The sequence below is a fragment of the Platichthys flesus genome, chromosome 6 (genome assembly GCF_949316205.1).
Source record: "Platichthys flesus chromosome 6, fPlaFle2.1, whole genome shotgun sequence".
In the NCBI taxonomy this organism is placed as follows: domain Eukaryota; kingdom Metazoa; phylum Chordata; class Actinopteri; order Pleuronectiformes; family Pleuronectidae; genus Platichthys; species Platichthys flesus.
In genome coordinates, this window is record NC_084950.1 from 16,808,082 (window position 1) to 16,823,535 (window position 15,454).

At 42.2% G+C, this 15,454-nt stretch overlaps 1 protein-coding gene across 1 annotated transcript; it reads right to left on the bottom strand.

The window, feature by feature from the left end:
• Positions 1 to 433: 433 nt before the first annotated feature.
• On the bottom strand, positions 434 to 15,192 carry LOC133955073 (uncharacterized protein C3orf20-like). Its single transcript, XM_062389724.1, has 18 exons — positions 15,133 to 15,192; positions 14,965 to 15,056; positions 14,447 to 14,889; positions 12,926 to 12,982; positions 12,714 to 12,813; positions 12,039 to 12,245; positions 11,798 to 11,947; positions 11,247 to 11,367; positions 10,026 to 10,151; positions 9,828 to 9,941; positions 9,279 to 9,444; positions 8,788 to 9,007; positions 7,851 to 7,931; positions 7,395 to 7,731; positions 3,432 to 3,551; positions 2,528 to 2,670; positions 2,225 to 2,341; positions 434 to 898 (listed from the first exon to the last, which is right to left on the bottom strand). The coding sequence occupies exons 1-18, from the start codon at positions 15,190 to 15,192 to the stop codon at positions 895 to 897; spliced, it is 2,658 nt and encodes an 885-aa protein (XP_062245708.1). The 3' UTR covers positions 434 to 894.
• Positions 15,193 to 15,454: the final 262 nt, after the last annotated feature.

Sequence of the window (15,454 nt, forward strand, 5' to 3'; positions counted from 1 at the left end):
AGAGGTCCCCAGTGGCCACAGACTGCCGGATATAATAATTAAAAAACTCCTATTTATATGAACATAATAAAAACAAGTTTTGTGTAATGTTAAATAAGTCTAACACGTGTGAGAGAGAAAACACGATACTTCTGAATTTCAAGTTATTATTGTGTAAACTACAACCTACTTCCAATCAGATCAACATTTCCACCACATCTGAAATTAAACCTGCTCATCATTAACTTTCTTGAGAGGCGTACACACATTTATTTCCAAATACATCATCATTACTAAAATTGCCTACACTGGTATGTGACTAAGAGGCAAGCACATACTGTGTAAGCCATAACTGATATATATTTGAGGAAGTAAAACTCAAAAAGAATCCTCATGTTGTAATCTGACCTCCTTACTGGCTGTAAAGAAGGAAGGGGGGTGAATAACAGCAGCTGGCAAGGCTGTGAGAACACTTCCACATATGTATGTGGGAGAGACATTATAACAAAAGATTGAAAATGTAGCGTTTATTACAATGATCAAAAATCCAAGTAACACATGTATTTTCCATTTATATTCATATAAAATAGGAATATTCAGAGCACAGTGAAACATCTGTATCATCTTGGATCGTGTGATGGCTGCAAGAGTTAACAGCAGATGATCTTTACTGTCAGAAAAGTAAGAAATGTTGTATCTGCAGTCCCATGTAGGTGAAAACTTGTATACTACGTATATTAGGTGTTTGCCAACATTAACCCTAAGTTTGAACCAACAGTGCACTTGATAACTTTCGAGGGAGATACAGAGGTAATCTGGTCAATGCGTCGTCAAAGGAACATGCGGAAATGTCTGTTTTGATCTGATACAAAAGTTTCTCTGTCGTTTCTGGGATGCCTCACGAACTTCGATGGTTTATCTGTTCGGGAAGAAGACATCACCCAGGTAATTCACCCACATGTCTTAAAAACAGAATCTTAATCAGTAGAGTGCATACCTCTGCCAACAATCCCCTTAAGAAACCACATTTATATTCACTGGATTCATATTTAGGGCCGAGCACTGACAGGCAATGACAGACAGTGAGGCCCTATTGAAATTGTAAAGATTATTATTATTATTTTTCAGGAAAATTAATGGGCTAATTGAGGGCTTTAACATGCTCAAATCCTTAAAAATTTGAAATTGGTGAAAATTAACATATTCTTGAGGAATTTTCAAGGGGATTCAATTAATCTAATTAAATTTTTTTATTTCTGTTTTTAAATGTAAATAGTGTTAGATAATTTGCAATTAGTCGGTGTTTGAAGGCTTGCCAATATAAGGAGTTAAGTGTCTTGCCTAGGACACTTCTGAATGCAGATGGGGAAGAGTGAACCACCAATCTTCTTGTTAGAGATGTGGGCCCCTCGCCCACACCACCTTCTCATATTTTTGGATTTTAGATACCGGATGCTTTAAAATGCTTTAAAGACCTTTTGTTAGAGAATAACTGAAGCTATGAAGCTATGAAATACATTTATAATATAATATTTATGTAAGTTTCTTGTCCATTTGTCGGTTGTTTGTTCTCTGTCTCCTTGTTTGTAATGTACATTGCCCCTTTTGAATAAATAGCAGTAATAAAATATAGCATAATCAATAAATATCTAAAGCAGAAAATTGAAATACTCAAGAAAAGAACACCTCAGAATTGTTGAGCACAATATTTGAGGGTGCGTACTTGGTTAATTTTCAATACAGACCAATCAAGATTTATAATAGAAAAATACAAATGTACTCAACAAGCCACTATCTGCAAATGATTTTAAAATAAGTATAAATATCTATTTTTTCATTGGATCTGATCTGAATTACACACACATAAATATCAGTGCCCTAAACATGCCAGTTTTTTGTTTGTTTTAGATCAATGAATTATTCTGTAAGAATGTAACAAAAATGTTGGACAGTCTCACAATTTTAAAGAAAGCAAAAAAATTGGTCCACTGATCCAGATCTACACCAAAATTGAATTCGACCTTCCTTAGGTCATGCCCCATCCCTCCACAAAATCACATGGAAATCAGTTTGGTAGTTTTTACAAAATCCGGCTAAACTAACACACCAAAAAACACAGATGAAAACCTTCTTGGTGGAGGTAATGAACGACACAGCCATAAAGAGAGTCAATAGGTGAAGACAATAAGCTAAAGTGCAAAAATCAGCGGGAATCTAATTTTAAAACAGTATTTCTGTCACAGACCTCTCATCGGCCTTTTTCTTTTCCACTGAAGCAGGCAGTGGTACGTCATCTCTTCCTGTCACTGCTGCATCTTGTGAGTTGTGTGCATCTGCGGCTGCAGAGTTATTCACTGCTTCACTGTCAATAAAGTACAGAAAACTATAGTCATAATTATATCAGAGTATTTCTCTCTAATTTATATTTCAATAAAACATTTTGTGCTTCGCGGATATGACTTTAATTCAATTTTTAGTGGTTTCCCTCACAGCACTGATTATTAATGAGTTAGAGTAAATCTGATGGGGGGGCTTGGCGCAGCAGTACCTGAACTTGTAGTCTGGTGGGAGGCTCAGACCTAATCTGTAGTCTCCCCTGCTTCTGCAGATCTGCTTCTGAAGGTCCCCGACTGAGCAGCTGCGACCACTGTGCAAGTAGCCCACAAACAGCAGCTTCCCCCTGATGTACATCTGCCACAGCAAAACAGAGGATTTGACATCATGTGTGTGAAGACGGAAAGGGGGGGGGGGGGGGGGGGCTGATATCATCACAATGACACACTTTTACTGTCGTATTTAAAAAGAAGCCTTCGTCTGACTGCATGTCTTTTTTTAGGTCACAGAGAAGTGGACTGGAGCAACACATTATCTTTTCCTCAACATAAGTCGTATCAGTCACGCGGTTATTTTAAGTTTCCTAAAGGAGCCTACAGAGTGTGTACTCACAGTCCTGTCAATCATATTAAATGCCTAGTGTGAAAAACCTTGATTTAAATAGAATTGCTAATTAACCAAGAAGGATGACCACAGGATGTTTGTAAATAAAGCTATGCACACAAACCATGAAAAAGTGACAGTATATTGTAGAACTGTCTAAGGAGGAGTCGCTAATGAAAAGGAATCATTCTGAAGTAGCTCTGGAGCATTAACTCGAGCTGAGAGAACCAGGTTTAGAACAGGCACTGCACTAATGAGTTCAAATAAAATTAACATATTTTCTCTATTCTTTACACCACCCACAAAATGTCACCCCAATTTGACATTCAAGAGACATGGCAATGAAATGGAAGACATAGATGTAAAGGCAAGATTGCAAATTCAAGACAAATGTGGAGTGGTCTCTAATGTGGAGTGTTATTACACAAGCACTGCTGCCTCCATGTGGCAGCAGCAGAGACATGCGCCGAGCAGAGGCTGCAGCCTCAGGCCGGGCCTGCAGCAGGTTTACTGACCAGGATCATCCCAGGGGCAGCGTTGTGTCGCTGCTGCAGCAGCATGTTGGCACAACCCCAGCCGGGCGTCCCCCCTGTTGACATCTCATACCTCACCAGGCGAAATGAATCCATCTGGCACTGAGGAGAAAAAACATGCAGTGTTAATGATATAATAGCCTGCAGTGTTGTGCATGAACGAACGCAAAAGAATGCGTTCATTGAACACGTTCACTTTTATGAGAACGATGAACTGAACGCAACTCAATGACAAATAATGAGTTTGAACGGTGAACACGTTCATATTGTAGCGTCCTCGCGTACAGACGATGTGCAACTTTATTTAAGTCCAGCGAACACATCACACTTCTTGTTCGTAACTCCGACACTCCTATCATCCACCACAGTATTCTTCACTCCCCTTTCTCATTCACCCTTGATATGCCAACTCATCAGCCAATGAGAGCCTGCCATCCCACGAAACCCTACAGCCATTGGCCTAGAATTGTCAGGTGCCCCAGCCCTACATGTCCACTAACGCTTTGGACATTGCAATACTTTCTCCTCAGGAGAGACGCTGTCTAAATCGAATGCTTTCACCATGTCGTTGCTCAGTGCCCGTAAAATGTGCGCGATGTAGCTTAACCTAAACCAACTAACTCGACTTCGCACTACATTACCCATCACTCATGGCTCACATATGCAGACCAAACAAGCAACGTTTTCCAAGTGTTTTCTTCTCTGGCCAGTGTCTCGGCCTCGAACCGTAGTTGGGAGCTCAGCTCACTGGTCTGGGCCGGCCCTGGCAATGTTGGCGCCCTAGGCGAGATTTAATATTGGCGCCACCCAACATACACACGCAAACGGTCATGCATCCCCAAGAAGTTTTGAACTGTAAACAGATGCACACACAGGCAGACAAATTTGTAAGCTATAAAAAACAATAAAAGTATATAATAAAATATATCAAAAGAGTCCTGTACTAATAGCATATCATGTCATGTCGACACAAATAAACATTAATGATGTCCACAATTGGGGTGATTCTTACCTCTATATTGTTCTTTCTTCTCCTCCTCTACTTTGCGGTGCTTTCTGAATTGTGCACCTGTTAATTTAATCTTTTTTTGATTCATCTTTGACTCTAACCGCAGTCTATAATGTCCCTACTATGCTGCCAAAATGAGTAGGTTTTTATAAATCTCTTTGTGCGCAGCATGCTTCTATGAGGAACTGTAGTGAAGTGAAATGAAACTCCTTTTTTTCTGTTCATGCTGAAATAAAGTGGATTCACTTGTTCTGACGTTTTCGATCACATCTTTATAAAACACCTCACTAGCTTCACACTACAAACCCTATGGGGCTGGGGAAATGTTTTTGAGAGAAGATTCCAGATTCATTCACTAGACTGCCACTCAGTAGAGCTCAACAGAGCCGTATAGGTTCATCTCTGATCCATGCAGCTTCCTTCTAACAAGTTGTGTGGTTATTGGTCCAGTAGTTTATTACATAAACCTGTTGACTGACAAATCAGATATGAAATCATAACCACCTTAGAAGAGGTAATAAAACCTCCACCCATTTATCAAGGAAATGTCACCAACATTAATAATTATTAGAATCACAACAGGAAATTTAAAGAAGAATAGTTGACGGGTAATTTTCTGTTGGTCGACTTATCAATTCATTTATTAAAAGCTAATTTTACCCTGCTACTTAGTCTATAGGGTTTTTATATTGTGTTTTATTTACATTGTTTATATTTGTTTATTTTTGTCGTGCACTGATTGCTGGTTGTACATCAAATTGCCCTTGAAGGATATTAAAGATTTTCTTTTATGGACAACTTTAGTTAATCACAAGCTGCACAAACCAAGCTAGAGCAGCAGAGGAACCCAGCAGCCAGCAGGGGGCAGCCTCAGGACATCACAGCAGACTGTGATTCTTGTAAGGCGTTCAAAGACAAGGTTGGAAAACGTACTGGGTTATTCTATATCCAGTATCGAGAAGGCAAAAATCTTAAAGTAACTTTTAAGTAAGGCTGTCAAATATATGCAGTAAAGTACAAAATATTTTCTCTGAAGTGTTTATCAAAAGCAGCATAACGTTACACGGACACACATACATGATAATTTGGCCATCTTCTTAATGCGTTTAGTTCTTCACAGCCTTCATCAGGTGGTGTGGCCTAGTTTGTAGAGTGTCCGTTCTCCAATAAGAAGAACCTGGGTTCGAATCTCACTCCTTCCCATCGTTATCTTACACTATGTAAATTTAACTCAATTAAATATAAAAAAAGGGAAAAAAAATTGTTGAGAAAAAAAAAAAGTGCTTGCAATTTCTGCGCAATAGGCTTCTGCGCAGCATATGCGCAATGGGCTTCTGATGGTGTGACTTAATGTATTCTTTTAAATTGCATGTTTCACGTGATGAGAAATCAGTCTCCTATGTCGCCTTTACCAGGAGCCGCCCCTGTCACTGGTTATCTTGGTTCGCTGTCTGGCCGGTAACCAGCCGTCCGGACCGCTCCGTGACGACGGGTTCACACCGGACGCCGAAGCGAGGCTGTTATCAGCCTGCATTAAAAAACGGCATTTACATTTTTTTTTCAAGCATATACTTACTTGTTGCTCCAAAATTAACTGCAACAGCGTCCCAACATTTGTCTTTCTTGGTGTTGTCTTTATACAACATGTTCCGAGGATCATACAACTCACTGTACTTCTTCACTTCAATTATTAATTTAATGTCATCCATGTTGACGAACTTCTCCGCTGTTTGCTCCGTTAAATGTCCGGTGTCGAGGGTAAATTACGTATTCTCCACTCAAACCTATGTGGAGAATACGTAGCCCCCCTCTCTCTCTCTCTTTTAATCTTTATGACTGCTTGTGTGGCTGTAGTGGATGGGCAGAGGGGGACATTTAATAATGTAGTCGGTAAAAGTGGTAAAATTTAAACTCCTGGACAAAGGAAGGTGAATACATAGTATGGGATGCATATTTGATCATTTATATCATATAAGATATGTCGTCAATATCGTTTAAAATCATTTTTCAGTGTGTTTCCTGTCGCGATACGCTCGCGTCAAGCGGAAAAAATAGACTCGACGCCGAAACGATCGCTGCACGGCACGAGGCAGCCGCGGTGCAACGCTACGCTCGCGCGTCCGGTGTGAACCCGGCGTGAGGAGGAGGAGATGTTTCTTTACTTGGAATGCGGCCACTCTATTTCTCGGATATACAGCAGGAGCAACACTGACATCACCTCCAGTTGGTCCGTCACTTAGACACACACTTTTAGCGTCTTTACCCACAATACCCAGATGCACTACGTCACACACTACAAACTTTCCTTAAAGGGGCAGGCCATACCTGCAACACAACAGCTCTCGGTCTCATATACAGATGGCAAGAGAAAGCAGGGAGGGATTTTTACACACTGTCTGATAAAGATTCCGACAGTAAAGGCAAGGGGTAGTGATGGATAAGGTTTTCTTTAACAAGTTAAGTCTTTCATTCTCACTTTCCACCTTAAAACTATGACTTGAACTGAACTATGAACTAGTTCAGAATTTAAATGGTGAACTATGAACGTGAACTATTCATGTTTACTTGTATGTACTGAAATTTGAACTAGTTCATGAGAGGTGTAAACTTGCACAACACTGATAGCCTGACGACTATAGGATGTCTTTCATGACATGTTTCTTTCCCTCTGCAGCCAGACACTCTGTTGTCCTTGCAAAACATGAATCAGTATCAAGAAAAATTCTACACATGTGCACAGGTGCACTGCTGAATAAATGAAAAGCTGTTTAAACTACATGAACTCAGCAAATGAAGGATGCACACACTGTGTATCAGAGACTGCAATGACACGTGCCTGTATGTGCACATCTCATGTAAAATGTGTTGCTCTGTATTGTATTGTAACGTGTTCAGATTATTTTGTCTTCCCCCTGTCTGTAAGGCAGCGTTCACACCTGAGTGCATGGCATGGATCTGTGCGTGTTCCTCCTCCTGTAGAGCTGCTCCAGTGCGTCCTCGTGCTCCTGAGGCAGAGTCACACACACCACCAGGATCTGTTGATTGTGCGGAGGCTGGCCCATCACGAAGGCGTCGTACTCCAGGTCCGTCACCGCAGGCATCAGTGTGACACTGCAGCAGCACCGCCTCCGCACCCCCTCCCCCAGCAGGGCAGCTCTCAGCAGCGCGGGGCACACCGAGAGGAGGACGGAGGGGGGGGTGAGCGGCGGCGGGCCTGGACGGCGGGGTGCGTCGGCGGGCTGCTGCTCTGGGCTCTTTGACATAATCACTGACCTGGCAGGATGTGGTTGTCATTGTAAAGAAGCCAAACTGCAGCAGATGTCATTTTCTACACAATAACATTTGAATGTGTCGCAATGATAGCATTTGTAAATGATAGACGTGGATCTTACTCAAGCTGGATGTTGCAGTGAATTTGCAGGGGTCCTATCTGAGTCACACGGGGCTCGTCCTTCGATCGCCTTTTAGGTGTCCTGAAAATAACCAGGTAAAAAAAGGGGCCTTATTACTGCCAACCTAATGCAGCATACATCTGTACAAAGTGATCTCCAGCACTGAAACTGATCAGTAAACAGTGTGTATCCATCACCATAACAACATCAGTCTCTGGCTTATATAGCTGGAGAGATGAGGTGACAGACTTAACACTCATGGCAACCACAAGACTATTTGGTTCCATGTGTGAAAAATTAATGGTGTTTAAGTAATTCGCCACCCAAAACACCATTAATTCAATTTAATAATTATTTATGTATTTCCTCAAACCATTACCTAATCAATTGACAGAAGAGTTAATGTGATTCAATTTGTGAATCCCAATTTCAACACTGGAATGGCACTCAGAGGGAGAGAGCACATAATAAATTGTGGATCTGGATTTTATTTGGATCTACTCCAACGTGCACACACTCAAAAACATTTCATTAAGATCCATAAATTATTTTCTGAGAAATCCACAAGGTGAGCAAAACGTTTTTGATCTGCACCCAAATTTAACTACAACCTTCAACCATGTTTTGTGCTAAACTGTTCGGTAGTGTTTTGTGCAGTCCTGCTCACTATCGGACAAACTAATGCAGACGAAATATTAACCTCTTTAAACATAACCATCGATTTTCTTATTGTCTTTCAAACTCCACACCCTGGGTTCGTGATGCAGGTTTACTTTTACAAATATATTGTCCTCGAGCCCTGATGACATCACTTGTGAAATCTTCTTTCCGAAGCTCTTCCAGAAGACGTCACACATCTGTTTACTTTGCAGCTCTCCTCAAGGCTATTAATTCTCCGGGTGACATGTTGAATCAGTGGACTCTGTGTGGCGTGCACCTTGGCAGCCTGACAGATGAGTCAGCAGGTCTCTCTGCTCGGACTGACAGGTGTCTGTGCGGCTCCTGTGGCTTGTCGCCGCTCTCCTCCGGCCAGACCGATTTTGCCTCCGCCCGCTCGGGTGGGTTCAGAGAGGGCAGCGCCGCCGACTGCACCTCTCTCCTCCGCCGGGTCCTCAGCAGGGCGTCAGGCATCTGCTCCGTGTCAGGACACCTGATACCTGGAGGGCAGGAAGAGGTCAGTCAGAAATGCAAACAAACGCCACAGTGACACGACCGACCGTGAACAGGATCCCGGCGGAACTATTCAATAATGTTGAGTTTGCATGATGAGGCGATACTGGAACTTCTTTTTTGCTTCATCGAGGAACAAACTCAGATCGGCTCTTTGTTACTTTTGATAACTGGGGGCAGTTTGGGAATGGAAAAAGGTGAAGAGCATCTTACATATTTCAGAAAAGCTTTGTTCACAAACTCTGAGCTGGTACGTACCGACAGCTGCACGATAATAATCCGACCAGTCGTCCAGGGTGGTTCGAACTCTCTGCTGCAGCCTCTTCAGTTCCCTGCCGGCAGGCCCTGCTCTCCTCCACCGGGCTGACGGCTCCTCCAGCCCCTCTCTGACCATCTGGAGCATCTCCTGGGTGCCCACCGACACCTGCCATACATCATTACTTGCATGGTAGAATTTATGAGGCAGAACAACAGGAGGCATTTAGCAAGATGTTCTATACAAAGTGACTCAACTAAGGTGTCTGCAGAACCTGAAAGTGCTCAGGAAGGAATCAAAGATTTTTCATTATTTTCTATACGAGAAAAGAAAACTCCTGATTATCTAAAGAATGATCTACATTTCTACGGTCGACACAGTTACGGCTGATTATAATCACAATCTCTTATACAGACATTGCGCTACAGTCTGTTACCCATTTTTTTGTATTTGCCCTTACCTTAACCTAACCTATCTTAATCTAACCTTAACTTCAGCATAAGACAAGCTTTAGCACTCAAACATCCCACTGGCATGAAAATATTTTTTACAGGAGTCAGGGTCCTCTTGTTCTCCAGGACCACCACAGGGGATTTTGTCTTTCTCGCCAGCAGCAGATCTTGAGCAAAGTTAGAGGTAAACTTTCCATCGGTCTGCAAGCAGAGCTGTTAAAACAGAGTAAATTATATGAATCATATGACCTTTGTTTTACCATAAATCTGTAATCTACTAAATAATCCTAATCTCACCATTTCCTTCGGTCGGTTGATGTGAGACAGGACAGGAAGAGGAAGTTGAACACTCTCATCATCGCACCTGAAGCTGAGAGTGGCCGACGTACCATTGAGGAGCTTCACACTGATCAGATCTGACAACTGGAGGAGACAGAAAGAAATTAATCAAACATGTTGATTAATTTACTTCAAATGAACACAATGTTAAACTAGATTAGAGTCCTGTGGTTTTATGCCAGTTTCAGTCCCTCCTGGTGTTCCTGACATACCACATTCACAATGATATCGTGTCACCATGACTTTCACCTTTGACCACTGAAATCTCATCAGTTAATCTTTTGTCAAACTTTGAAGAAATTCCTTATGGGCAGACTTGATATATTACACGTGGCAAGAGAACAAAAATTTGTTTTGTGAGGCCACTCTGACCTTGACCTTTGATCTATATCGGGTAATCTGTGAGTCTAAGTGAACGTTTAAACCAAATTTTGAAGGATTCACTCAAGGCTTTAACGAGGCAAAAGAGAATTTGGGGAATATCTGTGGCAGAATTTAGGCAAATATTCAATGTTCCTATAAGTCATGTTCACAAAAACATGAGCTCACAGTGACCTTGTTCTTTGACCCTTGACCCCTAAAATCTAATCAATTCATCCTGGAGTCTAAATCCACATTTCTAACAAATTTGAAGAAATTCCCTCAAAGCTTTCTTGAGATATCATGTTCACATGAATGGAGCTGACGGACGGACTGACATTATTAAATCATAACTCCTCCGGCCACTGGGTGTCGCTGGCGTAGAGGTAGAAAAATAGTACATTGAATTAAGCTACAGTGAATTCATTCATCTACTCTGCATGGAAACTCCCTGTTCATCAACAAGCCGACCAAACAGTCCAGATGAAACGTGTCAGAGACTCTTTGTGTTGGTTCTTCACTGGGTCATGCATCATACCCTGCTTTCTTCCCCTACAGTGACATCTCCCTTGTAGACGTCACACATCACATGACAGGCTCACCCCATCACCATCCCCTCTGACATCTACTGAATGCAGATATAGATACTGACACATTGTCAGTGAGGACAGAGTGAAGGGAAGTGGAGACTCCACAGAGATTTCCTCCAAACTGTTGCCAGGGAACGTCATTTATTTATAAGGCATAAAAAGTGGACATAAGCTTTAATAACTGTATAGGTGACATGCGGGTATCGTAATTTATAGTCATATTTTGTACCTGTATAACGACCTTCTTCTTAAGTGCACTGTGCGTCTGCCAGCTCCACTCCTGACTTTTCCTCCCGTAGTGGTCATTCATGAATCCACCATCCTGGTCCCACACTGCTACTAAAGAGGAGCTGGAGGAACATATACAATAAGAACTATATTTCACACATCATCAAAGCTGTCACACAAAAAATGTTCGTAGTATAGAGGCATTTTGCAACGACAGTGCAGAGCAACACATGAACAAATAGACCATGTTTAAATCAAACCAATTCAAATCATGGTAGCCTCATAGGGATTGATATATATACGGAGAAACCTGAGAGAAAGTGAGGGATGCCTGTCCCAGGATAGAAGAAGTGCAATAGCGTCAAATGCCTGGGTGGTTCACAACAGAGCAGATCAGAAATGTAGTTTGGCCCTGAATCATTCAGAGCTTTATAAACCGACAGCATTGTAATATCTCAACAAGGGCAGATATATTGTAATTGTTTGGGGTTGTCAATGTCCCATAATCACAGAAAAATCTGAGTGAAGTGAATTCATCACATTTGAACTCACTTGTGAGGGTGTGTGACAGCCCCGTGCCCAAACGCAGTGATGGTGGCCAGGATGACGGCACAGTCGCTGTCACTGAACACGTTGGTATAGAAGCCTCCACAGGGCAGAGCTGAGTGGCTCTGGCAAACTGCTGTGCAACCAGACGGGTAGCTGAGAGGCAGGGTCAAGGGTCAAAGAATCAGATGCAGTGACACGTTCACCATATGCCCTGAAACTGCTTCACTTCCTGCGGGAGGGATACTATATGAACGAGGAGCCGTCGTCAATCCTGTAGTGTAGTTTCTTCTGTGCTGGTTCCGGCTGCTTCACTTCTGGGATCCGTGGTATCCCGTTGACTAAGACGGTCGCCCCGCTCTTCCTCCTGACTCTGCTGCTCTTCACTTTTTCTTTTGCCTCTCCATAGTGACACAGCCTGAGTGGACTGCTCAGCTTCGGTGTTTGCTGTCTTCTATGTGAAGATGAAGTTGTTTTTAATCAAATTGCAATAACTAACCAATGTTAATGAGTAATGAACACAGAGTACAGCTGAGGCTGATGTCTAGCAGGTCTCAGAAAGTACTGGACTAATGCAGTTTCAAACAGTGACGATAAGACATTGATGTTTAAATCAAATATAATGCTGATCCATACAATATTTGTCTCCCTCAATCCAAAACACCTCATTCATAGGTCTTCTTACTTGGTTTCTATCTCTGCCTGGGGTCTAAACACCAAAGTCTATCACAATAAATTAAATTTCATTCAAATTAACTCATCTGAATTTTTCTCTAATAGTCTTTCCTGATAGAGCTGACATTTCCAGAGCTAAAACAATCTGATTTGCTCATTTGATTATCGAGGATGTAATCCTTTGGAATGTAAACCCTCATTGACAAACTTCTCATTTTAGATGCAGAGGAGCAGAGTAACCACGCACGCAGGATTTCTTCCCGCCAGCAGTCGCTCCACCGCCCACTGACACAATCTGATCTGCTGAGGCTCGACGCGGGAGGGCTGCTTCGGCTGAACGCTCCAACCTGGACACAAGTCACATCCAGCTGAGGCAGCAGAGGCACAGCAGTGACACACAGTCAAACAGAGTCACATCAGCCACATCATCGACACAGTGAAGCAGCTCCGACCTCGTACCTGGATCTTTACAGCTGCTGGATGAGATGGAGAAACGGATGGATGAGGAGCTACAAGCTGATGGGGAGACAGAATGTGTAACTGAGTCAGTATGTCGCTTGATATTTAGATATAAGCATATCTCTATGTTCCCATTACAACCAACACCAACCATAGGGCCCACACAGTATCTCTCCGATTCTTGCTTCCCTTCATTTTCTACCAATCAATTGATTTGTATATTATTTGAATACATTTTAATCTCAGCCCGCCAGTTATATTAAGGAACTAATAACTCTCTTACTCCAAGCGGTAATCTAAGATCTTCCAACCAACACTTACTATTGTTCCTATAACTCAAAACTTGTATGGACCCGGGTTTTACCATCAGGGCCCAGTAGATTAGACTTGCCAGAGCTTGTATTTTAATTAATTGCTTAAAATAAACTTTTATAGGAAAGGCTTTTAATGTCTGATTTTAATTATTTTTAAAGAATGATGCTTGTTTTCAAAAAATTGTCTTATGTTATCTGTTTCTCTTTTACATAAGTGCTGTAGAAATAAACTTAATAATGATATTCAATAGCCTGTAACTGATTAACATACAGCAGTAACTGGGCCCAGCTACCTTGTCCAATCTGGTAAACAAATCCTCTCACTTCCTCAGGCTTGCAACCAAAGATGTTGTCGGACTCCAGAGGTCATGGGGAATAACCTGCTCCCTCCTGTCATTCTCATTGTTATTGCCTCTTACCTGTGTTAATTCTGATATGTAGAGGACCAGTGTCACTTGGGGACTGTGCTGTCTAATTCCTATAGTTTTCCATGTATCGTACAGTCTGTGATGAGTACCCATGATATGAGAAAAGCATAAAAAGTATAGGCCTACCTCATAAAGGGTTCATGTTGTACCTAAGGGCGTCATTAATTGTTAATAAGTCTTTTATTAATCATTTATAGATTGGTAATGAGCCAACTGTATAGGAAAAACCCTTTGGCTGTTGTTTTGACTTGTATTTAGCATCTTCTGGATTTTTTCACTTAAAAAATGTTTCACAACATTATATTAATGACTTGCCAACTTTGTACCTGTAAACCTGTTGACCTGTAAACTGAGAGACAGCAATCAATCAAATGTGAAATTGAGTTTTATCAATATGTTCAAAGAGTGCATGATAAATCAAATGATGAGCTACCCACCCATGTGAAGAGAAGTTAAACTTTTGAGAAAGGCTTCGATCAGGCAGATTCAACCACCACTGATGGATCTATAGATTTTTCTCAGAGGCCATTTAGGGGCCAAAATATACACAGAGGGGCCAATAATATGTCAAACAACCACTCGTAATTTCTGATTCAGAAAGGTGCACGTTTAAGTCATTACTTGTTTACTATTAGCTCTATAATTTTAAACAAAGCCACACACCATTGCCTATATTTTAAAAATTGTTTCTTTTGCAAGCAAATTGTGTTCCTCACTAAGTTGTCGTTTTTTCTAGTATATTCTTAAAAGTGCTTATTCGACCCATGTGTTTGATTTACCTCTGGACTTCTTTTTAACACGTGGATTAGCGCCAACTTGTGGTTTACTCTCAGAGGGACCTGCACTTCCCTCTTCTGTCTGCCTCCTGCCATCGTCGCTCACGGGATGGGGACTTCCTCCCAACTTCAGGGAGCCTTTGGACCCTCTTCCTTTGTCAGTCTGCTCGGGACTGCTCAGTAGCGCCGCCCCTGAGGTCAGATCCTGCCAGGAGTGACAGAGAATATTTGCCACCCCGTGTGGGACGCGGCCCTCCTCGTCCCAGTTGTACTGGGAAAGCAGGAGAGCCAGGTCATTCAGTAACAGAGGGGCGGCTCGCTTGTATACGTCTATTGGCTCCTGGTTCCTTCTGTCCAGTGCAGCAGGTGATGTTGAGGTGTCAGGTTCAGGTTTACCCTCATCACGTGGTTCACCTGTCACCACCGCACTGTCATCCTCCCAGTTACTGCGGGGAAAGGAGGAAATGATTCATCAACAATAAAGTACCAACTGATCATTTCCTATAGAAACAACTAAATACCTGTGCGTGTCCTCATGCGTTCCTCCACCAGGTCCCACATTAAAAAGGTAAAAGTTGCTCTGTGTACCTTCAACCCTGTTTCGTCTCGTTGGCTGTAGGGAGGTTTATGGTTAACGTCCGGCAGTTTATTCCTAATTATACAGTCAGCAAAATGAATCACAAACTCACCTGGTCAAAGAAATACAAAGGACCAGCTCGGAGTTCAGTCCGCGCACCACAAGAACTCATTGTCCCCCCAAAAAAACATCCACAAATTACTTCCCGATGTTCCCAGCCATCCGAAAAACACACTTCATGCGTCCTTGCAATAAAATATTATAGGGACACAACTCAAGTGCGTTATAATCCACTTTTTCTCTTGTGAGAATGCACCTCTCCTTTCCACCCCTGAGCTGGTTGCTTGGAGACACACTGTTCTGTACACGCGCGCGGCTCCAACCTGTAACCTCCGTTACGCACCGGCAGCGATCGACTTCTCACACTCACCCGT